Here is a 26,972-nt window from a genome sequence, read left to right as displayed (position 1 = left end):
AAAATTTTTCTGCAGATCATCGGTATAAACTGGACCTAAGGGTGCAACTTTAATGTTACTATTCCTTTCTTACATCTTTGTATAAACTTGTTTAATTCTTCAATATCTGTCTTAAAACCATCTTAGTGCTGCCCTTTTAGGATTGAAGGGTGGCTACTGCAGTTGAATTTTCCTATTGGTTGAAACGGTAAATGCTTTCCTCACCATATCCCTGGTGCTTTATACAGAAAGATGAGCCGGCAGTAGGAAAAGGCATACAGCCGCTGCCTTGTACCACATGAGGTGGATGGATGGACATTTCCGAGACAAAACTAAAACAGGTTTCAGTGTCAAATTAGAGAAAGTCTTGATAAATCCACGGATCTGATACAGCTCGTCTGGGTATAGAAAGCTGAAGTTTCAGTTTTCTTTTTCTTTTACCCTTCTTGCGTAAGTCATGGTTTGAAAATAATAAAATAATATTTTGGTATGACTGACTCTGTTCATTGTGCTCTTTATTAATGTCATCACTCTTCAGTTTTTCTGGACTGCCTCGGAAAAAACCTTCTCATTTCTCCTTGCCTTGGGCCCAATCACTGAAGTGAGCTGCGTTCACTCAAAACTCCTCTCGAGTCGGCTCGCATTGGCTTTACTCCTCAGCAGACCTGCAGAAACCCGCGCTGGCCCTGAAAGAAAAACAATTGCTCCTGGAACACTTGAAAGTGAGCAGAGCTGTGCGGTGCAGTCTATTACAAGCCAGTGGAACTGGACCTAAATTCAGCCAGTGGCTCGAACTCGAGCCCAGCAGTGACGAGGGGGGTGAAAAATCCTCCACCTCAAAAGACTGTTCCATGACTAAACCACCCAGTGTCGTATTTTTCCCTATGTTTCAACAAGTCACCTTCCCTCATCCTGACTGCAGCCCGAGCCCCACATAACGGAAGGGCTCCAGACACCTAGGGGGAGTTGACCACCAACCATTTCGGGACCAGACCCACTGGCTTTAGTAAACATTAATGGGATATCCAAAGGAGACTTGGATAGAAGAATGTGGTGGACCATTTAATCAAACCTTTGGTGCTGTAAGTTGTCAGGCTGCCTACCTGAACAGCATCCGCTTTAAAACAGCATTAGGTGGCAGCACCTTTGAATAGGAGACCAGTAAGACACACAAAACAGTTATGTATTTAATTTTGACTTTGCACATTTTATTGCCGTATTATTAATTAAACAATACAGTTGAAACAATACAATCTAAAATATTGTTATACTAATCGGTATCAACATTACAGACTTTTAGAATTATTTTCCATAAGATGATGGTTTGTAAAAAAAAAAAGATTAGTTATTAGACACTGCAACTTGGAAATGCTTCGTAGAAAATTATCAAAAGAACATTGACTGGGTTTATACAGGAATTCCAGAGATACATTTACTACCTTTTACTACCTATTTTCCTACCCCTACAATATTTTTACTGCCAACATAAAATTGAGCAGCAGCCTATTTTGGGGAAGTGATGGATAGTATAGGACTTATGTATCTACCAAGACCTCACACGTAAATGTTCCATAAAACACATTTCCAAAAGACTTGGAAGATTTGTTTTTTTAAGAACATAAAAAATGCCATAACGCTTACAAGCCAATGTTTTATGTCCAATAAATATCTATAAAATTGCAAATGCTCAACTAAATAATCAGCTGGAAGAACATGAAGCAACCAACATCACCAATTGCAATGCAAATAACAGGTGGCAGTGTGAACATGCCCCAAAATGAAAATTCCATTGCAATTTTAATAAAAATGCTGAAACTTTTATGAGTACAAATAGAGCATTCAACAGCTGACACCATTTAATATTACAGTAACATTAAGGAGTGAGAGATACCATGGTATGGGGACTGAAATGGCAGAGGAAAGGAGACAGTCCAAATAGAAGAGACAGACAGCTAACAAGAAGTAGAAGAGAGAAAGAGAAACACACTCCCTCTCACACAGACAGATGCACAGAGTGGAAAACACAAATAAAATCAGAAAGAAAAAGTACATAGATAGGAGACAAGCAAAAGACGAATGGACAGGGAGGGGGACACAGGTGGGATGAAGAATGAGCTCTAAGAGAAGAAGTTTACTTCTTCCCACTGCGTAGTACCTGATGCTGGGTTTTTAGGTCCAACAGCTCCTCCTCTGCTGCCTTCCTCTTCACATCCTGTGTTGCATACTCATTTTTACTTTCATTTTCCAGGTACAGTGTGCATTGAGATCTTGCAGAAGCAGCAGAGAAAAGGAGCTTCGTCAGAAGCCCTTTAAAAACACCCCACAACTGCAGGAGATATCCTAACCAGATGCCCGAGCCACCTCAAATGGCTCCTCTCGACGTGGAGGAGCAGCAGCTCCACTCTGAGTGCTCTCCGGATGACTGATCTCCTCACCCTATCTCTAAGGGAGAGCCCAGACACACTACGGAGAAAACTCATTTCAGCCGCTTGTATCCGGGATCTCGTTCTTTCGGTCACGACCCAAAGCTTGTGATCATAGATGAGGGTAGGAACGTAGATCGACCAGTAAATCGAGAACTTTGCCTTTTGGCTCAGCTCTCTCTTCACCACAACGGACCTGTACAGCGTCCGCTTCACAGCAGACGCAGCACCAATTTGCCTATTGATCTCCCGCTCCATATTCCCTTCCATTAGTGAAGAAAACCCCAAGGCACTCAAACTTCTCCATTAAGGGCAGCACATCCTCCCCAACCCGGAGGAGGCACTCTACCCTTTTCCGGTTCAAGACCATGGTCTCGGATTTGGAGGCACTGATTCTCATCCCGGCCGCTTCACACTCGGCTGCGAACCGCTCTAGTGAGAGCTGTAGATCACACCCTGATTAAGCCAATAAAACCACGTGATCCGCGAATAGCAGAGACGCAATCCTAAGGCCACCAAAACAGATCCCCTAAACACCTTGGCTGTGCCTAGAAATTCTGTCCATAAAAGGTATGAACAGAATTGATGACAAAGGGCAACCTTGGTGGAGTCCAACTCTCACCGGAAACAAGTCCGACTTACTGCCGGCAATGCGGACCAGACTCTGACACTGGTCATACAGAGACCTGACAGCCCTTATTAAAGGGCCCGGTACTCCATACTCCCGGAGTACCCCCCCCACAGGACCCCTCGGGGGACACGGTCGAATGCCTTCTCCAGATCCACAAAACACATGTAGACTGGTTGGGCAAACTCCCATGCCCCCTCCAGGATCCTGCTGAGGGTGTAGAGCTGGTCCAGTGTTCCACGGCCAGGACGAAAACCACATCTGGCCCTCCCTACTGAAGCTGCTACCCCTGCGACTCGACCCCGAATAAGCGGAAGACGATGGATGGATGGATGGAAATTCATTCACTATCTCAGCCATTTCATTCAGGGTTTTGTCATTATATACAACATATTCAGAGTGGGTAGTTTTAGAGGAATTATCTATCATCAAGCTCTATAATGCTTTCCATATTCCTTTAATGTTTTGTTTATTTACTTATGTTTTTTAATGACATTAAAAAACATTCTGACATACTTTTTTATATAATGTTAGTGCCCTCATTTACTTTTCTGCAGACCCCTTCAAGGATCACACAGCTTGGCAGATGGTCGCTGATAGCATTTATAAGAAGTCCACTCTTGAACTTATTTTCCATAAATATATCAATCAGAGTTGAACTGTGTGTCACTATTCTGCTTGGTTTTGTAATATGTGGATGTCACCCTAAACTGTGCAGGGTATCAATAAACTCTTCTGTCCTTTTAACCTTGTTGGAATACAACACATCTATTTTAAAGTCATCACAGATGAAAATGACCTTTTGGTAAATCTTAGGAAATATTGTTTTCATGTAATTTCTAAACTTTAGTGCCAGGTGATGGTGCTCTGTACGTCTAGCTAATGATGATATTTTTCTGCTCCTTAAGCTGAATCTCAATAGTAATGCATTCCATTACATCATCTATTGACATTGAGATATTTTCTACAACCTTGTATTTGACTACATTATTTATGTACAAAGCTACACCTCCCCCTTTTTAATTCATCCATCCATTCATTTTCTGACCCGCTTAATCCCTCATGGGGTCGCGGGGGTTTCTGGTGCCTATCTCCGGCATTCACTGGGCGAGAGGCGGGGTACACCCTGGACAGGTCGCCGGTCTGTCCTTTTTTATTCTTTCTGTTTAAATAATTTAACTCTTAAACCCTCAGAGGGAAATCTGCTCCCTTTTCAGAGTTGAGTCAGGTTTCTGATAGTGCTACAGCACTGAAGGACCTTTTTAGTTGATATAAGTACTTATAGTTGATATAAGTAATTAAAAACCTTTTAAAATGCAATATCGTGTCCAGATGAATATCAGGTTCTCAGATTTTCGGTCGCATTAAAATATAGGCCCAAAACCAACGTTTGATTTCATGTTAAGGACTAACTATGAAACTAAAAGCATCCAGGTTCTTTGAAAGACCACTGTTTTTGAATTTATTTAAACTTAAATGAAAAATTGTTTGTTTAAGTTTATAGTCCAATTTTTTTTACCTGCATTGACAATGCCACTGCAATGCAGTTTTCTAAGTTTGTCCTTCCTTATATTCAATTCATGTACAGCACTTTGAGTAGTCTTGTCACTAAACTGTGCTATACATTTTAACTTGTCTTGCATTGCCGATAAAGCATGTGCAGATAAATTTGTATTAAAATGTGCAATAAATCAAACCTATTTTACCATGTCGTCTCTACCTATCTCTACCTTTATTCTCAGCATTTTTTTACAAGATGAAGTTGCATGAAATAACTGCATACAATATTATAAATATTATATACAATAATATGATAATTGTGTAACATAAGAATTACCTAAAAATTAGAATTTAATTGAATACATCTAAACAGGGGAAATGCCAGTGTAGCAAAGAAGCTTCAGGGTGATGTATTCTGAGACAGCCAATCAGACGCCATGAATCAGAACACCACATCCTACTTAAATGTGAACAAGTGCTCACATGAAAACAGTGTGAAAATGATCCTGTTGTTGGTCTTGCTTTTTCTCCTTGATCAAGGATGTGAGTTACACATTAATTCAACTGTGTAATTTAAGTGTTTGCATGTCTACCAGATTTGTGCCTGCTCATGCTAACATTTCCTTCTTACTTCACAGTGTGGGGTGCTCTTCATATACCTACAAATTTGAAGCCCTTTGGTTTCAGTGATCACAGTTCACCTTGATGAAGCAGTAACCCTTACATGTGATTTGCATGATGCTAGATACAGATGTGGTAAACTTTTCTGGTGCAGGCATACTGCACCAGAACAGTGCATATTCGAAATACTCTCAAACTTGTTGGAACATTTGTGAGTACAGACCCTACGTACGGACCAGATTATTCTGACTCAAGAATTAAAATTGTATGTACTGACAAGATGAGCAACCTGACCATTTTAAAAGCCATACAAGAAGATCAAGGAATGTATCTATCACTGTGTTCTCACCGACTGGAATGAAAATATTTGGCATGGCACCTCCTTGTTAATAAGAGGTAATGTCTTTCACATGATTAGATATTTAGCTTTTATATGAAAAGCTTCATAGAACTGCAAATTTCAAAAGGAATTTTCGGAAATATTTATATTTATATATACCAAATGGGATCAGTTATTAATTTTTGCACTGCTAAAATAAAGTAAGAAACATTAATAGTTTTATGTTCGTTTTAGAATGAAAAAAATATTTTTTTGTTGTCACATGCCGGTTGATTTATTCAACTTTACAAAAAACAATGGCATTCATATTTTAAATGAAAATGTAATCTCTAGCAGATTTTGAAACAGAGAAAATGAAAAATGTGCATATAATAAAGTGTTGTTATAAACTGTAACGTTGACAAAATAACACAACTTCCACATTTCACTCTAGCCAGAGAAAATAAATATTTCAGTTGAGATTTGGAGTTGTAAAACTTCACTGTAACTGGATACACTAAGAACTAGCTCTTTTAGCTTGTGTTAAATATTTAATTGGAATTGCAGTATCTTTCAGAAGACAGCAAAAAAAGGAAATAAAGGTCAGAAACTTAAATTTGATAGAATCTATTATATTTGTTTAGAGAGTAGAAAGCTAAATTAAATTATTAGAATGTTACTTCTGCGTAAATAAATGATAAAAATAATAAATTAGTTTTTACATCACCAGATACAAGTACCCTGGGGTTATTGCCAATTATGTGCTAAAAATTTCCATATCTAAGTTGAACTTAAACAGAGCCCACTTAAAGTAATACAATTTAATTGATTGTTATACCAATTGGCATCAACATGAACATCTTTTAGAACGATTATTTTCTGTAAGATCTTTAAAAAGGTTATTGGTTATTGTTAAACTATGGCTACAAGAACTGCCCCTTTAAAACAAAAAAAACCCTCTGCAGCAGGAAATACTCTTTGATCACACATTTTGAGATAACCAATCAGAGAATCTGGTAACCACGCCTCCGTCTGTCACTGGAAAAAAACTAATAAAAAGCAAGTGTTTCATTGAAAACAGTTTAAAGATGACTCTGTTATGGCTCATACTGCTTCTCCTGCACCAAGGATGTAAGTTTTATATACAATGAAAATGACTTTTGCGCTTTTGTGAAAATAAGGTTTATTCTCAGATTTTACTTATTTCTTTGGGTTATATCTTGTTTGTCTTTTCTGAATAACATTTGTTGTTCTTTATAATGCAGATACGTTGGTTCCAGTGACAATCGTTCAGCTTGGAGAAACTGCAACTATAAAATGTTCCTTAGAAAGTGATGAAAAGACCAGTGATGAACTCCACTGGTATAAACAAACTACAGGAAATTCGCTGAAAATAATTGTGAAGCTATTAGAAAATGAAAAGCCTAGTTTTGGATCTGAATTTTTGGCCTCAAGATTAAACGTCACATACAAAGGGAGGTTTAGCAATCTGACCATTTGGAAGACGACTCAAGAAGATGAAGGCATATATCACTGTGCTCTCATTAACTGGAACAAGAACACTTGGCGAGGGACCTATTTGCTTATAAAAGGTAATTTATTTCTTAGAATTATTACAGCAAGGAAAATCCTTACAAAGTGTATTTTTTGTTTGATTTGGTATTATGTATATAATACAGAACAATATGTCAATAAATAATTCCAGTACAATTATTATTTCAAACACAAATTTTGTCACAAATATTATTCTTTCAAATCTTCCCCTGGATATAAACACCAGCTAAACTTCGACCCAGAGTACGAATGCATGTGTGTTGAGAATGAATGGATTGCTGGGTGATTTGCTAGAATTGATTCACTTCACAAAAGTACAAAACACAAAATAAAACTATCGAGTAAGCAAAAAGAACTAAACAAATTGTAAAACATTGAAATGTAAAACTGTTGTTTGATGGCACAGGGATTAACCAAGAGTTCAGGTAAGGCATAGCAACAGTATGTAAACTTTCTTAAAAATATTTAAAATTTATACATTATAAACGTCTCAAAGCCTCACTTACAATTCTAATGCAAAGTAAAATGTTTAAATTGCAATTTCTAACATTTTGTATCTACAGGAAACAACGTGGGAACATCAAACTACAGAGTAGTTCAGAGCTCCACGGTATCAGATTCCCTCCATCCAGTGGAATATGTCACTCTACAGTGTTCGGTCCTCTCAGACATTGAGAGCAAGACGTGTTCAGGTGATCTCAGTGTCTTCTGGTTCAGATCAAATACGCCTGACACAGATATCATCTACATTGATGGAAACAAAACGGAAAAATATCAGAAGACAATTGATCAGACCAGAAGTGTATTTAACTTCACTAAGAAGATCAGCTCCTCTGATGCTGGGACATATTATTGTGCTGTGGCCACATGTGGAGAGATTCTATTTGGAAATGGAACTAACCTGGGAATTCATGGTAAATATATCAAATGATATAATTATATATTTTTAGTATGCGATTGAATAAAGATGTAATCTTAGCTATTAGAATTCCAACTAAAATCCCTTAGTCAGATTTTAGCCAATCCAAACGTGACTAAAAATGTTTTTTACATCTGATGTTTATTGTTTTTTCTTTTATAATGTTCCAGGGTTATCCTGGTCACCGGAGCCCATCAAAGTTATTTATTCACTTTCTGCAGTCTTAGTCATAAGTCTGATTGGTATGGCTGTCCTCATGAGCTCCATCAATGGGATCAAATGTGGACATTGTCAAGGTAATTTAAAATGCTTTTCTTGTACTTTGCTTATAGTAAATTATTACATCTTTATTTGTCTATTTTTTTTTAAATCCAGAGTCTGGTAAGGTGCAGGGAAACTGTGGTCAGAACAGGCAACAGGTAAAGTATAAGGGGTTCTCTTATCGGATGTATTGATGCATTTTTAAGTAACAAATGAGTTTCATCGATTCTTATTTGCCTCATTATTTTTCAACTGATCTCCTCAGAGGGATGAAGACAGAGCAATGTATTCTGTTGCCATCTTCACCATGATGAAAATTGACAACAAGAAACCAGCAGAGAGAAAGATGATGTTTGCTGCAGTTAAAGCCTTTGGCCTTTAAGAAAATGTTCTTCAACCTTGGTGTTGATTTAATTCATGGCTGTTTTGAACTATATATTATAATGTGCATTAAATGTATTGGAACACTTTTAATAAACATGATTACCAATTGCTCTTACTTAATATAGACATATTTTCATTTTGTTGATATGAACATTACTGAAATCAAGCTTGTGTTGTATACACACAATATTCTCAACTTTATTCAGTAATTTGAATATTTGGTGTTTTGGATGCTTAAAAACACAACTCCCAAAACAGAAGTTCATTGTACAAACAGGAAAGGCCCTTTGATGGTAACCAAGCAGATGCATTTGAATGTCTGGATCACCACACCTCAGCCTGTTATTAAAAAGATCCAGGGTTAGTGTCAGAATTATGAAGAACCAATCTGGCCTTAATTAAGAATATATTCATTAATAAATTAAGCAATAAAACACCGGGCCAAAAAGTAGATACAAATTAAAATGTGTGTAACATTAAATGCAAGACATAAAAAGAAGACATTCCAATATTTCATCAATTAATCAGCTATAAATATATATTTCAATTTAAAACTCTGACATATTTTATCTCTTTGCTTTTATGGTTATTTTATTGTATCTCTTTGTGTTAATGCTTGTCTTTTTGAGAATAGTCAGAAAAATTATAAATATAATACATGCAAAGATGAATAATTAATGATATATGAATTAATCATATTAAATGTACAATTTAGTCATACACATTTTCAGACATGAAAAGGGAACTGAAGAAGGGAAAGTTATTTAATCATACCCCTTCTTCATACTATAGGTATTAACACCAGAAACCTTTTTGATTCCTTTTTACTTATAAGTCAATACTACTCCAAAGTACATTAAGTAAATAAATACATAAATAAATGTTTTATTTCCTGACACTAGAGATACATCTTTAAAATAATACTTATTTTGTTTGGAAATGCTAATCTTTAAAGTTGCCAATTTTTGCAGCAATAGTAAAGCAGTTTGTTTGACAGAAAATACAAATATGTTTTTGCATATTTTTTCACAATTGCCGGCTTAGTACAGCATCAGTTACAATAGATTACTTGTCCATTGCAATGAAGTGGCTGTGGCCTGAAGGCTGGAAGGCTGGAAGGCTTCCAAGCAGTAGTGAGCGTTCGAGGGTGGGCAGGCAGGTGGAAGTTGATGGAAGTGTGCAATTGAATCCGAGTGGATCATCCATAGTCTGGCCAGCCAGACTAACTTTTGCCTCTTTTCGATACGGCTGATGTTAGACTGGAACTGCTCCCAAAGAGGCCTTTTTCAGGGGTGGGGTTAAAAGTTGCAAAGTAAATCCCATGAGAGAAACTGAAGACATGATGTAAAAAACACATATACATCGATGATGGTCCTTCCTTATGCATTCTAGGCGTGTAGGTTAATAACCATAAAAATACCCATCTGGATATAACCAGAACAAGATGAGAGCCTCACCAGACTCCCCCACCGTGGCAGATACTCCAGCCTGGCTGGATCCCCGCCGGGGATGTGGTGGAGCAGGCTGCTGCTCCACCACATCTGATGGGGCTAGTTCCACCTGGAGGGGAACATTTTTATCAATTCTGTGAAATCAAATTGTCCACTTAAGAAGCAACACTGACTGACAATCAATTTCACCTGTGGTTGTGCAAATGGAATAGACAACAGGTGGAAACTAGAGGCCATTAGCAAGACACCCCAATAAAGGAGTGGTTCTGCGGGTGGTGACCACAAACCACTTCTCAGTTCCTCTGCTTTTTTGGCCACTTTTAAATGCTGGCGATGCTTTCACTTTAGTGGTAGCATGAGAGGGAGTCTGTAACCCACACAAGTGACTCAGGTAGTGCAGCTCATCCAAGATGGCACATCAACGCGAGCTGTGGCAAGAAGGTTTGCTGTGTCTGTCAGCGTAGTGTCGAGAGCATGGAAGTGCTACCAGAAGAAAGGCCAGAACATCAGGAGACGTGGATGAGGCCGTAGGAGGGCAACGCTACAGCAAGACTGCTACCTCCACTTTGTGCAAGGAGGAACAGGAGGAGCACTGCCAGATCCCTACACAATGATCTCTAGCAGGCCACAAATGTGCATGTGACTGCTTAAACATTTAGAAACAGACTCTATGAGGGTGGTATGAGGGCCCAACGTCCACAGGTGGGGTTAGGGTGGGTTTAGAGTTAGGGTTACTGGTTTTACAGTGACAGTTGTGAAGAAGATGAGTCATATCAAGAACCTTCCTGGCAGCTAAGATCTGTCTCAAGACCTGGGAAGCTCAAGGTTCTGTCTGCCCCAAGACAAAGGAGAAGCTTATCCAGACCAACAAAATGAGGGAAAATAGTTTCAAAGCAAGTTAGTCAGGCTACACCACTGTCTGATGACAACAAGGACATGTGGCACAGTCCAGGTGACCCTGGCACTGAGCCACTTGTACCTACGTTTATGTTTTTGTCAAATTAGGATTGATAATTCTTGTTTTCAATAACATACCTCTGTTTGGAGACACAATTCTACAATTCATCTCATTTTGTATTAATTTTATTTATATAACGCTGTGCACAACGGTACATTTTGATGAAACACAGGGTAAATCTTATGACCAAAGGCTTTGTCATATGCAGAAGGTGTCCTACGATGGAAATCTGCATTTTTATCTGATCAGATTCCCTTTTATGGGGAGAACAACACAAAATGGGCACAGTTTTGGCCCATTTTGGCACAACTATGTCAAAACACATGTCCGCCTGGCACACTACTCAATAAAACCTTTGTGGAACAAATATGCTTCAACTGATTCAGTCCAGATTATTTTGCTGTTATTGTCAAGATGTTGATCTATAAAGTCTGGGGCTTCTCTTAGATTTTTCTGAGGGGTTTTCATGGTGTGTTGCAGTGTTTGTTTAGGATAAAATTTAGAAGAGGCTCAAATTATTTTTCTTTGTTTAATCACCTATAAATCTGACATTTATAGGTGACATGGTGACATTTGCAGTAGTGTTCAACCTGAAAAATATTCTTTAATGGCTTTGAGTAATAGAAAAACTAACATTTACAATCTTTATGATTTTGGAGGTGTACTTTATTTAAATCATATTTTTAATTTAAGGGGAAAATTGCCCCTGAAACCCTCTGGACTTAAGGGGTTTAAACACAAAATTATTCTGATTTTGTGGTGCATTAATATATAGGCCTAAAAGCAATGTCTGATTTTATATCAAGGACTAAATATGAGCTGAAAAGCATCCAGGTTTGAAAAAGCACCGTTTTAAATTTATTTAAAATGTTACTTGAAACATTACTCGTTTTCTTTACCTGCATTGATTACGTCACACCAAAGATGTTTTCTGTTTTTCTTTTCTTATGTTGTACTTTGTACAGCACTTTAAATTGTATTGTCACTAAAATATGGTACTCAAATAACCTTGCCTTATTCAATTTTTTTTATTAACTTAGAAAACAAAATTCTGATAACTTAATTAAAACATTTACACTAATATTCTTCTTGGGCAACATGCCCCTGGTGTGTTGGTGTGCAATTAAATTTGTATTTCTGTGCATGTTAAATCAAACCTATTTTGTCTGTACCTTTAGTCTCAGAGCGTTTGCATGAGAGGAAAATGTATGAAATATAATAACATTATGAATATTATAAACAATGATTTGATAATTGTGTAACATCATAGTTACCTAAGTAATGCAATTTAGTGAAAGACATCTAAATTAGGGAAATGCTAGTGTAGCAGAGAAGCCCCGGGTGGTGTATTTTGAGACAACCAATCAGACGCCATGAATCAGAACACCATGTCCTACTTAAAGGTGAACAAGTGCTCAAACGAGGACAGTCTTAAGATGATCCTGTTGTGGGTCACACTTCTTCTCCTTCATCAAGGATGTGAGTTACCCAGTAATTTAACTGTTTTATCTATTTTCCTCTTACACCACAATGTTCTTCCTTTACCTAAATTGTTTACCATTTTCTTCCTTTTCCCTCTAATGCAGGTGCTTCAGTTCCAGTGATCACAGTTCATCTTGGTGAAGCAACAACATTTACATGTGATTTACCACATGATAAATATGGAAGTGGTGAACTTTTCTGGTACAGGCAAACTATTGGAGACACTCTGGAACTAGTTGTAACATTTATGAATTATGCAAACCCTACGTACGGACCACGCTATTCTGACTCAAGAATGAAAATTTCACATACTGAAACAATGAGCAACCTGACCATTTTAAAAACAGTTCAAGAAGATGAAGGAATGTATCACTGTGCTTTCACCGACTGGACCCAAACTGTTTGGCATGGCACCTACTTGTTAATAAAAGGTAATGGCTTTTCAAAACCATTTTACGAAAAGCTTTATAGAACTACCAGTACACATTTCAAAAATGATTTTCAGTGATCAGTTATATTTATTCCTGTAATGCTAAAGTAAACTAAGAAAAATAACGACTTATGTCCACTTTAGAATGAAGTAAAATAGCATTGTTGTCACATGTCAGTTTGTTTTCTCAACTTTACAAAAGCCCATTACATTCATATTTAAAATGTAAATGTAAATTCTAGAAGAAGAATTTTGAGACAAATAAAATAAAAAATATGCATATAATAAAGTGTTTTTGTGAATTCTCGCAAAAATAAAACATAAAACTAGCCATTGCAAAACATATTTCACTGAGGTTTGGAATAGCAAAACCTTTACTTTGAGTGTAATTGGATATGCTAAAGACTAAAATACAGCTTTTTAAACTGTTTAAACACTAATCGGAACTGCATTATCTCAGAAGATAAGAATTTTATACATTTTATTCTTTCTTTTTGGAGCGATTGGACCTTGAGAGACCTAGATGCTTAAATAAATGGGCCCTGTGCCCATTTATTAATTGTAGTCCTTAGGAGGCTAAGCAACAAATAATACTTTTTAGCCTTTCAAATTTACTGGTACTTTTGGGTTTCTAGATAACTTATTATTTTAAATAAGGACTGATTTGAACTATATTTTTTAAAAAACTCAACAAAAACGAAGTGTTGTGTGAATGTCTGTCCGTCACTTTTTCATAGGTTCACTTAACAAATGTCATTCATCAAAGTTGTTTTTTTTCCTAATATTAATCTGCCCTTTTGAAAACTAATTGATACTTACTTTTCTTTTAACACACACAGATGTCACTACCCTGCCTTATTAGTGTGATCCTTATAATTCATACATTTTAAATGTCTCCAAGCCTCTCTTACAGTTCTAAAATAAATCAAGTGTTTAAACTGCATTTTGCAACACAAAGATCTTCTAAAATGTTGTACAATAATCTGCAGGAAACACTGTGGGGACATCAAACTACAGAGTCGTTCAGAGCTTGACGACTTCAGATTCCCTACGTGCAGAGGAATATGTGACTCTACAGTGTTCAGTCCTCTCCAACTTTGACAGGACATGTTCAGAAGATGGTATCTTCTGGTTCATGTCAAATAACTCTGACACAGATATCATCTTCGTTGATGGAAACAAAACGGACAGATGTCAGAAGAAAACAGATTATCAGACTAGATGTGTATATAACTTCTCTAAGAACATCAGCTCCTCTGATGCTGGGACTTACTACTGTGCCGTGGCCGCATGTGGAGAGATTTTATTTGGAAATGGAACCAAGCTAGAAGCTGGTATGATTTTGTTTATCACTGAAAAAATACATTTACAAACCTAATGTTTTGCAGAAAATTGGATTTTTGGCTAATTTTGTCTTTGCTCCGCAGAGCCAACAGCAGATGCTGAATTTCCTGTACTAGTGATAACTGTATCTTGTTTGATTATATCACTGATCATAAATATTGTTTTCATCTGTTTAAAAACTCCAAGAGCAGCATGCAAACAATCTAAAGGTAAGTGTTTCTCATTGAATTTTGGAGATTGAGAAATCTACTAGAAATATTAGTTATCTGATACTCTAAGTCGATGTCATAATATCGGCATACTGAGACTGAAATAACCAAAGGCGCATTTATTACTGTGTGGCATGCTGGGACATGGGAAAAGCATTCCACAGGCTGAGAAAATAAATTGTATGTTGGAAGGATTTTTGAACGTATGTAAAAATTATTTGCAGTTTTTTCAGACTGAAAAAGCCCTCTATAGCACTTATATTCCCTTGACCCCCTTGTATTGCCAAACATTTTTTCCAAATAACAATTTTATAATAGTTCAATCACCTGCAAAAACAAGAGCAATTTTTTTGTATATACTATATACTAAAACAAACATGTGGTTTGTTAATTTCTTTTAAATCTTTAAAATTTTAGTGCAAATGGGTATGAAAATGAAGTAGCAAAATCAGATAAAGCACATGCTATTCTTGTTTCTCTCTTTATATTTAATACTAGAAGGCACCTCTTCACAAGAAAGAAGGATGAACTTGAGTCATCAAGATGGTCATTCTGTAAGTAAAGTTATAAACTTAGGTGAATGGTTGACTCTGTCTAGTATGCAATGTAACAAACATTTTTTTGCTGTGCAGAATGAAGATGGGCAGGATCTGAACTATGCAGCATTACACTTCTCTGATGGAAAAGCTAGAAGAGGAAAAAAAATTAATGTGACGGAGGACAGTGTGTATTCCCATATTAAACTCTGAAACTGTACTCATGTGTGGGATGGGTTAAAGAGCAAACCACTAAAAAATGAGAGTAAATAAATTTGGATTAGAAAATCTATTTTGTTTTCTTTACTTTCAGAATAAAACCTTACAGACTACTTTCTGTTTTTATATTGATCTTTATTTATCATTGCAACATAAAATTCAATCAAATTTGTCTTCTGCATTTAACCTGTCCCTTAGGGAGCAGTGGGCTACCACTGTGCAGAGCCCAGAGATCATTCTGGCGCTGAGGATCTTGCTCAGGGACTTAGAGTTGCAGTTTGTGGGATTCAAAACCGGAGCCTTTTGGGCTCTCCAGGATGCCAGTGCCCTGCTCTCTAAATTAGCCACGACTCCCCTCTTTTGTTTTGTTACCCTTTGTGAAACAAAAATTGTAATTCAGTATTTTAACCAATAAACTTGTGTAGCAAGATAGCTGAAAAAACTGACCCTGAAATCTTCAAATCAGTTCAGTTATTTATTTAGAACCAATCCACAATACATCTTGTTAAGGCTATTTTACAAAGTCAATTTAATCATATCATACAGCCAGATTGGTTAAAGTGTTTCTAAGATAACCAAACATATTGCATCAAGTCATTGACTTACAGCATTCCCTCCTCATTAAAGAGCAAATTGTCACAGTGGACAGATGGTCGCTTTTTACAGTAATCCCTCATACCAAGCATGCAGTGTTTGGAAGAAACAAGCAGAACCGGGTTCAGTATGAACGGCAATCTCACAACTGACGGAGGGTTTGAGAAGACACAGCAGACACAAAACAAACACAGAACCGATCTAGGAATAAGTTTGTAGACATCGGCCTGAAGAACTAACCAGAGCTTCGGAGTTGAATATTAAATGATAAATAAATTATTTATTAAATAGAGAGGCTTACAAAATAACGAGGATGACAGAAACCAGGTGCACAGTACAGAGGACCTGACAACTGGCAACGGCTGAACTGACTAAACTAATGAAAAACAAGCTGAAAATAAACATCTAACTGAACTACTGAAATAATGAAAAGAAGCTGACTAAAAAAATCAACTAATCTAATAGATACAATGATACATTAATAACATAAATACTGAACAGAAAACTAAACTAATGACAGGAACAAGGATCCATGCAGAGACAATACAAAAACTGCAAAACATAAATAGACTGCAGGATGCCCAGGAGATACAATAAGTAATCAAACCCCTGGGGCTCCTGATAAGACTAGCTCCATAAGTGGTTGAGTCTAGTATAGAAACACAGTTAAATAGATAAGCTCAGAGCCAGTTTTCAGGTGAGGAGAATGAAAGAGATTACAGTTATTTGCAGTATAAGCTTAGCCAATGGCTATGCATAGGATATAGACAGAGTTACACTCTGAGAGACAGTTCCAGCTGTACCATCTATGAGAGGAAGTTGTCGATTTTTGCATCTTGCAAAGGCAGGATTTGGAGATTCCAACACATTTCATTATTTAATTAAGACCCAGCCCTTTTCAACAAATACAAACTATTTAAGTAATCATTATATCAATATCAATTATGTTTTTCAAAAAAAATTTAATTTCTGTGAATTATGTGTTTAAATTGTAAATCACCCCAAAATAAAAACTTTTCTGCAGACCAACTGTATAAACTGGACTTAAGGGTGCAACTTTAATGTTACAGTTCATTTTTTTTTTACATCTTTGTATAAACATGTTTAGTTCTTCAATATTTGTCTTAAAATCATCTTAGTGCCACCCTTTTAGGATTGAAGGGTGGCTATTGCAGTTGAATTTTCCTATTGATCCAAATGGTACATGCTTTCAGTTTCATCACCATAGCCCAGCATTTAGTTATATATCTACCAGACAGCGTGCTGCTAAGCAGAGCCCCGCTGGGCTCCCTCAAACTCCAGTGATGAAGGGGGGTGAAAAATGCTCCACCTCAAGTGTGTTCAAAATGTGTCTAGGGGTGGAGTTATTCCTTTACATTTGGTTACACTTTAAGTGGAGTTTGTAATTGCTGAAGTAAACATAGTTAGATTTAAGCATGTTATTTTGAGCACAAATTCAGGATAATCTTCATTTATCCATTTCCATGTTATTCATAGCAACGCAGCAAATATTTTTAGCTATACTTTCCATTGAAAGAACATTTAGTACTCTAGGTTGTGCATCCGTCCACTGGAGTAAGTGTGTAAGTTTTTGCTCTAACTCTTAGAACCTTAAACTGAAAGGATCATGGCAGCAGTGCCATCATAAGACAGTTACATTCTGATCAGCTTGAAAACTACAGACTTGTTTTCCAAGTAGTAGCAAATAATGGAATACCCTGCCTTTGTCACTTTACTGCCTAGTTTTATTTGACCCCCTTTATATGCAGCCGAAAACTTTGCTTTTTAAACAGACTTTTAGCTAAATAAGGCCATTCTTTGGCTGTTAATTGCTAAGTTTTATGTATTTTAGCTTTTCTGTTTTACTTTATATTTTGCCTGTAATGAATGATGCTGGTGAACCTGATATTCAGCCAGACACAGAGTTATGTTTCTTTAAAAGGTTTATTGTGAGGGGATGAGGCAGACAAGCAGAACCAGACTTGAACAGATGAGTTATGGCTAATGATACAGGCAGGCAGGGATTACCAGGAGACCAGAGGATGCAGGTAGTGAAAGACAAGAACAGGCGATGTGGACCGGGGAACCACCAGAACGGGCAGAACAAGCAGCTGGAACTCACAGGGAACAGGTAGAACTGCAGTATGCAGACACAGACAACTTTTATCTGAAGAGTCCATCTGGTTGAGCACACAAGATCTGGTAGAGGCAAGGTACATCACACTGGAAGAGAAGAAACATTTTGGCAGGGATGAGTTGGCTGAAGCAGGTATAAGTAGACAGATGCATATGTGAGCTGAGTTTACCAGTTAGTGACAACAGGTGGAGCTGATCTAGAGCAATTGAGTGGTGACTGAGTGACAGATTCAAGAAATACAAATACATTTTTAATTGTTTTTAATTTTATTGTCTTTCCATAGTTCCTAAAGAGTGTTTCTGTCATGATCCTGAGGTGTTTGAGGTTTAGTTTTTTGTTGATGTTTTTTTTTGCTACCATTCCAACACTGGCCGAGAGGTGCAAATGCACTGCATTTACATAAATGCGCTGCAAACACAAAAAGTACTCAAAACACAAAATTGATGCTAACATACCAACACATAAAGCACAGGCAATGGAACAATGCAGTAAAAGAGACACACTGCCATCACAGAAATTAGACACACAAACTGCCACCATGCTGCAAACACAAATAATGTTGACAAACCAAACACACAAAACACATGCTAAGGCAAAATGCTGCAAGTAGCAAAAACAACAGCAACTTAAGAAAAGCTGCAAACTAGCTCCGCATAACGAACGGCTCCAGGCCACTAGGGAGAGTTAACTATCAACCATTTCAGGACCAAAACCAGCAGCCTTAGGGAACATTTACCGGATGCCCAAAGAAACATGGATAGAAGAAAGAAATGGTACCACATACCAACTAACGTGGTGGACCATTTTTCTCAATTGTTTACACACAATTTCTGGTACTCGAGACACAATGACCACAACATGTAACTCATTCACCAACCCCCTGAACCATTCCTGCTGAACCACAAGCACAATTCCTGCTTTACACTCAAATTGCAGTTCTAAAACACGCTTTTTCCAAAACACTACACACAATTCCCTGCTTTTGGCACAAGTTTCATGCAGAAAATGTCCAGTTTTCACAAGGAACACACAGCCATTCAAATATGCACACTGACTCATCACAAGAGCAAACACCCGTCACACAGTTTTCCATTTAGCAATCAGAGCTTTAGCATAAAAGGGCAACAGGTGCAATGGAGCAATGGATGGCAACTTTGCAAACAGAGGCAGAGCCAGAGGAGTGAGCGTAAGAAGAGGAGGACATTCATCATAGCGTTTTACATTGAGCTCATCAGTGTTCAACTGGTTCTTATGAATGTCTAATCATATGAAGGTTTGTGTGTTTCATTTGAAAACAAAATACCATTTTGGGAAGAAATAACATTGTTTCAAATGTAAAGTTTCATTTTGCAGGAGAATTGAGGGATTTGCCCACTTTACAACAGCATTAGGTGGTAGCACTTTTAAATAGGATAGCAGTAAGACACACTAAATGGTTATGTATTTAATTTTGACTTTGCACATTTTATTAGTGTATTACAGTTTTTATTGGTTGCTTTGACACAGCAATCAACTCAAAACCCACATTTTTCAAAACAGTTAACGCAGAGGTCTAAACAGTGGCACCAATGGTCAAAATTAAACATTTTGTTTGCAAAAGGCTCCAACACTGCCAAAACATTTAAAATATGATCCAAAAGCACATTTTGCCCTCAAACAACACAACATTCACACAAATGTTTGAGCCCTTCCAATCATTCGTTACACAAGGGGCAACAAAATACAAAACACCACACTCAGTGTGAATCAGTGCAGCATTGCTGGTTCATTGTAGCCAAAGACTCTACGCAGCTTACATGGCAGCGTCATTTGTAATCAAATGTGCCTTTTTGCAAAAAATGGACCCAGAAGCAAATATGTTGTGATGCAAATTTTATTGATTCTTCATTCTTTTTTTCCAGATAAACAAATGAAATATTCCAAAAAATGAAAGATTCCAACAGAAAATACTAGGGCTGTTTGTTCCTTCTAGTCCATTCTGTCCTGACGAATAGGCCACATGGCCTCATCTTCATCACACTCAATATTTTCACTTGCGATGTACCTAGGGAAAAATCTTCTTGCATGCCTGATCCATCCTTGACATGCCTCTGTATCTATATCATGGGCAGCAGCAGACATTGCATTGAGCAAGGGCATCTGCTCATAGGGACAGTGATCATATACTTTCCATCTCCATGCACTGATGAATTCCTCTATAGGAATAGATAGAGACGTATATACTGTATAGCAGCAATACCTCCTGTCCTGTGGAAAAACTCTTACAATGGATGCAACCTTGTTTCTATTGAAAAAAGGTTGAACTCTTTGTCCTGCACCTCTAAGTGAAAGGCCATGATTTACCACATGATCAATCATAGTTGCCCAAATTTCATCTGTAACTTGAGCCCTTCCAGCTACACTGCCACCTCACACATGGATTCCTCTTCCTCATAATCTTCTTCCCCTGACCCATCTACCTCTTACTCTGACTCTCATCTGCCTTAGACCATTCATGCTTGCAAAGAACAACACACAACATGGCACCTTTTACGTAAAGACTGCAAACTGACTGCAAATTGAAAAATTGTGTAAAGAGGTGTCAATCAGGTGCCTCAGTGATTTCATTCTGATCAAGAAGTTTCTAAGAGCTTGGAACATATAGTTTCTGTTTTGCTACCACAGCTAAAGCAATGGAGTTTGGACTGCATGAATGACATGTGCGTTAACTGTTTTGCAAAAGGGTGGGAAAATGAGTCAAACCAATGAAAATGGGTTAACTCATTTGCAAGAGGTGTCTTTTGCTCTGCAGAGATGGTGATGCTGAAAACTGAGAGGTTGCCAGTTTCTTCAAACAGGTCAAAGCAACCAATAAAAACTGTATTAATGACATCTGGCACCCTCTGTAGCCTGTAGCTCGGCGCCTCCTGAAGCCTGTAGCTGCGCATGCTCTTTTGCATCCTTTGAGGTTTGTAGTCTGGCACCGCTTAGCCAGGTGCCATCAATGGCCTATAGCCAGACGCCATCTTTAGTCAGTTGCCGGCAGTGGCGGCTGGTGCTAAAAAAACTGAGGGGGGCGCACACAAACAAACAAATTAAAAACAAATCTTAAAAAATAGCACTATTTGAACATGAATTTTGCCCTCCTTTCCTTGTGCCCAGCCAATTTCTCAATTATATTCTTGTTAAAGTCAGTCATCTCTGTGACTAGTCTTTTCTCCATTGACAACATGGCCAATGCATTCAGCCTGTCCTGAGTCATTGAGTTTCTCAGAAAAGTCTTGATTCTTTTCAGAGTTGAAAAGCACCTTTCAGCTTCTGCTGTGGTCATGGTGTGGTGATGAGGATCTTCAAGAGCGTGACAGTTTCTGAAAAGACTTCTTCTAGATTGTTTTCCTGATTTTAATAACATTTGCTGCCATTTTTTAAGGCTGTGTTATGAAATGTGTTACAGCATTTTTGTGGGACAAGATTATACAAAATTCAGTAACCAAATGTTTTATTCCCCATTACCCATAAACTTCAGTACAACTTAAATAATACAATATCTTGCTGACAAACATTATATCAACATACCTACACAGCATAGACACAACTAAAGGTATTTCTAACTACAACGCACATCTTCCTAATATATTAAATAACATTACTATAAACCAGTGTAACAGTGATTTTCCACAACAACTCACCTCTGCAGCAATCCTTTCATGGTCTTCTACACTGAGTGTCCGACGCTTCTTCACTGGCTGACTACTACCTACACTGCTTTGTCCAACCATGGAGTGGAGAGATCACTTGCCTGCTGCTGAATTTGTAAATTAAGACAATCCGGTCCAAGCTCCTTTATCCTGTTTTTTTCTTCAAGTGAACGCTTTGTAAAAGCATTTTTTTGTAAAGACAAAACAGAATTTTCTCTCATTTTGAAACTACTCCACTTTGCAAACGTTAACGTGAATCAACCTAACGAACTGCAGCTGCGCTAATGAGTCGAATCGGGTATTGTCCAATCACACAATGTTTTTAAAAAAATTAGCCAGTACTGACACTCTACCAGTAATGACACAACAGAATGGGTGTGTCCGGGACGTAGAGCGATGCGCCCTGTGGAAAACCCTAAATAACCAATTAAAAGTCAGCCTCAGATCACGTGCTTGCCCAAGTTGCTGCGCCTACATTCATTCTCATTAGACCGGCGCCCTGCACATAGGAAAGGAAGTGTGCACAATGTAAGCAATTACATAGAATTATGTATTTACTATTTTAATAAATTCTAACATGTCTATTGGACACACAGTATGAATAAACACATTTCTAAGTACTTTGCAGTTCAGAAATCATTAATTAACTAAATGATTTAAAGGGGGCGGCGCCCGAGCGCCCCCTACTGGCCAGCCGCCACTGGTTGCCGGTCTCCAAGGATCCTGCTCTGTCGCCGCCCGCCAGACTGCCTGATTCGCCGGGGCCGTCCTCCGGGACACCCGCTGGACATCCTGAGACGTTACCCGGGATGTTCCCACAGATTTAGTTCACCCTGTTGGGGTTGTTTTTGGTTTAGATTTTTTTTTTGGTTGGACATTTTTGGACTCATTCCCTCCGCCCTAGGCCCCCCTCCGCCGGCCCTGTCTGGGTTGTTTTATGTTTTGACTCTGGCCCTCCGTTCATAGCCTACCTCCACCCACCCGGTCTGGATTGCTTTTGTGCTTTGGACTCCCGAAGACATTGAAGGGCGTCTGGAATCCGCCCTTGGGGGGGGGGGGGGGGGGGTCTGTGTCTCAGCACTGGTGCTGATCTAATCCTCAACTCAGCACACCTGCTCATCTCCACCTCAGTTTTTCAAGCCTATCTGTTTCTCTGTTCTCTGTTTCCGAGCCTGCCTGATTACAGTCTGATTTCTGTCTGACTGCCTAAAACCTGCCTGATTGGTTTCTCGACCCAGAACCTGCCTGTCCATGAGTAGCTGAGCCTGACGAACTCTCTGGTGCTTTTGGGGCCCTGCCAGCTACCCGGACCTGGACTGGACTTGCTGCTCATACCACTCCGTCAAAACTGCTGCTGGAGCTCTGCCTTCCCTCCTCAGACCTGCCCTCCGCCAGTGTCTGCTCTTTGCAGCTCAGTCTGCCTGGTCTAGCCTGGACTCTGTTCTGTTTCTGTCTGCCTGCCTCGTCCGTAAATAAAACCTTTTAAAGCGAATGCTGTCGGGTTTTCTCCAAACAAATCATTACAGAGATTAATCATAAACTTGCTGTGGAGTTTTGCAGAAATACATGACAATATAGGAGGGCAGCTGTGATAATTAAATATCGACGTCCATCACAACAATAATTTGTATGTATGTGTGAAAAGTAACTTTCAAGCAGACAGTTTTTGTATTTTCATTTATGCTGAGAAGTAGACTGTTAAGCTCAATTTCTATTAATAATCTATTTTAACAGTGGGATTTCTCAATGTATGTCAGCAGAAAAAAATGGCAGTTCAATAAGTAAAATTCAACCTGTTCAAAGACAAAGTTGTGTTCTAAAATGCCCTCAATGTTGTGGTCTACAAATCACATTAACTTATTTCTGTCTGCCTGTTAGCCATTAAGCCTGCCTTGCAGACTTGCTTTAAGCCCCAGCCCTGTCTGTTTGTCTTCTCTCAGGCTTGACAGACTCCTGCAGAGGTTTGCCTACCCACTCCGTTAAATTAAAAAAAAACTTTTAACATAACAAAACCAATGTTCGATTTCATGTTAAGGACTAAGTATGAGCTTAAAAGCATCCAGGCTCTTTGAAAGACCACTGATTTTGAATATATTTAAACTTAAATTAAATATTGTTTAAGTTTGTAGTCCAACTTTTCTTTACCTGCATTGACTTTATCACTGCAATGCAGTTTTCTCAGTTTTTCCTTCCTTATATTCAATTAATGTACAGCACTTTGAGTATTCTTGTCACTGAACTGTAATATACAGTTAAACTTGTCTTGCATTATAACAATTTAGTATTTGTAATAAAACAAAATTCAAGTTGTATAACTAAAACATTGACACTAAGGTTGTTCTTGGGCTATGTTAAACCCCACATTTCCCCTGTTGTGTTGTTCATGTGCAGATAAATTTGTATTAAAATGTGTACTAAATCAAACCTGTTTTATCACGTTGAGTCTACCTATCTCTACCTTCATTCTCAGCATTTTTCCACAAGATGAAGTTGCATGAAATAAAATATGATCAATATTATATACAATGATATGATAATTGTGTAACATACAAATTACCTAAAAATTCTAATTTAATTGAATATATCTAAACAGGGGAAATGCTAGAGTTGCAGAGAAGTTCCAGAGTGGTGTATTTTGAGACAGCCAATCAGACGCCATGAATCAGAACACCACATCCTACTTAAATGTGAACAAGTGCTCACGTGAAAACAGTCTCAAAATGATCCTGTTGTTGATCTTGCTTTTTCTCCTTGATCAAGGATGTGAGTTACCCATTAATTTAACTGTGTAATTTAAGTGTTTGCATGTCTACCAGATTTGTGCCTGCTCATGCTAACATTTCCTTTTTACTTCACAGTGTGGGGTGCTCTTCATATACCTACAAATTTGTTCACTTTCTCCTTTTTTATCTAATGCAGGTGCTTTGGTTCCAGTGATCACAGTTCATCTTGGTGAAGCAGTAACCCTTACATGTGATTTGCATGATGGTGGATTCAGACGTGGTAAACTCTTCTGGTACAGGCAAACTGTGGGAAATACTCTTAAACTAGTTGGAACATTTGTGAGTACGGACCCCACGTACGGACCAGATTATTCTGACTCAAGAATTAAAATTGTACGTACTGACAAGATGAGCAACCTGACTATTTTAAAAACCATTCAAGAAGATGAAGGAATGTATCACTGTGCTCTCACCGACTGGAATGAAAATATTTGGCATGGCACCTACTTGTTAATAAAAGGTAATGTCTTTCACATGTTTAGATATTTAGCTTTTATTATTTCAACTTTACAAAAACCAATGGCATTCATATTTACAATGAAAACGTAATCTCTAGCAGATTTTGAGACAGATAAAATTAAAAATGTGCATATAATAAAGTGTTTTTATAAATTGTAATGTTGGCAAAACACATCTTTCATATTTCACCCTAGTCAGAGAAAATAAATATTTTACATAGATTTGGAGTAATAATATTTCACTGTAACTGGATACACTAAGAACTAGCTCTTTTAGCCGGTGCTGAATATTTGATTGAAATTGCAGTATCTTTCAGAAGACAGGAAAGAAAGAAAGGTCAGAAACTCAAATTTGATAGAAACTATTGTATTTTTTTGTTTCTGGAGAGCTTGGTCCTTGAGAGAGTACTTACATGCTTTGGAAAGCATTTTGGAAAGTTTTCTGTGAATGTCTGTACCTTTTTCAATAAGTACCTTATATATGCTATCTTATTAGTGTGATTCTCAAAATTCATACATTTTAAACATCTCCAATGCAAATTTTAAACGAAGTTGAGTAATGACATTGCATTTTCTAACATAAAATCTTCTAACATTTTGTACAATAATTTGCAGGACACAATGTCGGAACATCAAACTACAGAGTCGTTCAGAGCTTGACACCTTCAGATTCCCTACGTGCAAAGGAATATGTAACTCTACAGTGTTCTGTCCTCTCGGACTTAGACAGCAAGACGTGTTCAGAAGATCTCAGTGTCTTCTGGTTCAGATCAAATTCATCTGACACAGATATCATCTTTATTGATGGAAACAAAACAAACAGATGTCAGAAGAAAACAGACTATCAGACTACATGTGTATATAACTTCTCTAAGAACGTCAGCTCCTCTGATGCTGGGACATATTATTGTGCCGTGGCCACATGTGGAGAGATTTTATTTGGAAATGGGACCAAGCTAGAAGCTGGTATGATTTTATGTTTATCACTGAAATAATACATTTACAAACCTAATGTTTTGCAGAAACAATGTTTTTGGCTAATTTTGTCTTTGCTCCACAGAGCCAACAGCAGATGCTGAAATTCCTGTATTGGTGATAACTGTATCCTGTTTGATTATTTCTCTGATCATAAATATTGTTTTCATCTGTCTCAAAACTCCAAGAGCAGCATGCAAACAATTTGAAGGTAAGTGTTTCTCACTGAAATTAGTGAATTTAGAAAAATGCCAGAAAATTTACCCTGCGTCGATGGTTTAATCTCTACACACTGAGACTGAAAATTTGCTGTTTAACTTGAAAGTAGTTAATAAAACTACAAAAGCCCTCTATAGTACATGTATGCCACTAACCACCTTGTGTTGCCAAACATTTATTCAGAATAATACTTTATAACAGATTAATTATCTGCAAAAAGCAGAGCAAATGTAGTATATGCTATATACCAAAAGAAACATGCGGTTTAAGTTAATATCATTTAAATCTTTGTGCAAAACATTTTAACAAGTGCAAATGGGTGTGGAAATTAAGATGCAAAGTAAGATGACGTACATGCTATTCTTGTTTCTCTCTTTATATTTATTAATAGAAGGCACCTCTTCACAACAAAGAATGATGAACTTCAGTCAGCAAGATAATCATACTGTAAGTGAAGTTATAAACTCAGGTCAGTGGTTGACTCTGACCAGTATGCAATGTAATGAACATTTTATTTACTGTGCAGAATGAAGATGGGCAGGATCTAAACTATGCTGCGCTGCACTTGTCTGCTGGAAAAGCTAGAAGAGGGAAAAAAATGAATGCGATGGAGGACAGTGTGTATTCCCATATTAAAATCTGAAACTGTACTCAGGTGTGGGATGGGTTAAAAAGCTAACCACTAAAAATGAAGGTGAATAAATTATGGAATAAAATGTTGTTGTTCTTTTTTACTTTTAGAATAAACCCTTAAAGACTAACTTCTGTTTTTGTTATTATCTTTGTCAGTTCAACATTGCAATGAAATTTGTCCTCTGCATTTAACACAACCCTTAGGTGGCAGCGGGCTGCCACTGTGTGGTGTCTGGGGAGCATTCTGGGACTACGGGTCTTGCTCAAGGACCCTGGACG

The 26,972-nt window shown here is 37.7% G+C and overlaps 2 protein-coding genes across 2 annotated transcripts; both read left to right on the top strand.

The window, feature by feature from the left end:
• The first annotated feature begins 6,558 nt into the window (after window positions 1-6,558).
• On the top strand, window positions 6,559-8,654 carry LOC118557518 (signal-regulatory protein beta-2-like). Its single transcript, XM_036127650.1, has 6 exons — window positions 6,559-6,601; window positions 6,736-7,062; window positions 7,588-7,938; window positions 8,114-8,239; window positions 8,319-8,362; window positions 8,470-8,654. The coding sequence occupies exons 1-6, from the start codon at window positions 6,559-6,561 to the stop codon at window positions 8,584-8,586; spliced, it is 1,008 nt and encodes a 335-aa protein (XP_035983543.1). The 3' UTR covers window positions 8,587-8,654.
• Window positions 8,655-12,370: 3,716 nt separating this feature from the next.
• LOC110367789 lies at window positions 12,371-26,745 on the top strand. Its single transcript, XM_021314340.2, has 6 exons — window positions 12,371-12,476; window positions 24,545-24,868; window positions 25,482-25,832; window positions 25,927-26,052; window positions 26,452-26,507; window positions 26,587-26,745. Exons 1-6 carry the CDS (start codon window positions 12,371-12,373, stop codon window positions 26,701-26,703), a joined length of 1,080 nt encoding a protein of 359 aa, XP_021170015.2. The 3' UTR covers window positions 26,704-26,745.
• Window positions 26,746-26,972: the final 227 nt, after the last annotated feature.

This window comes from Fundulus heteroclitus, chromosome 23 (assembly GCF_011125445.2).
Source record: "Fundulus heteroclitus isolate FHET01 chromosome 23, MU-UCD_Fhet_4.1, whole genome shotgun sequence".
NCBI classification, from domain to species: Eukaryota; Metazoa; Chordata; class Actinopteri; order Cyprinodontiformes; family Fundulidae; genus Fundulus; species Fundulus heteroclitus.
Note: the sequence above shows the minus strand (reverse complement) of the source record. Positions and strands in the feature narration are given on the sequence as shown.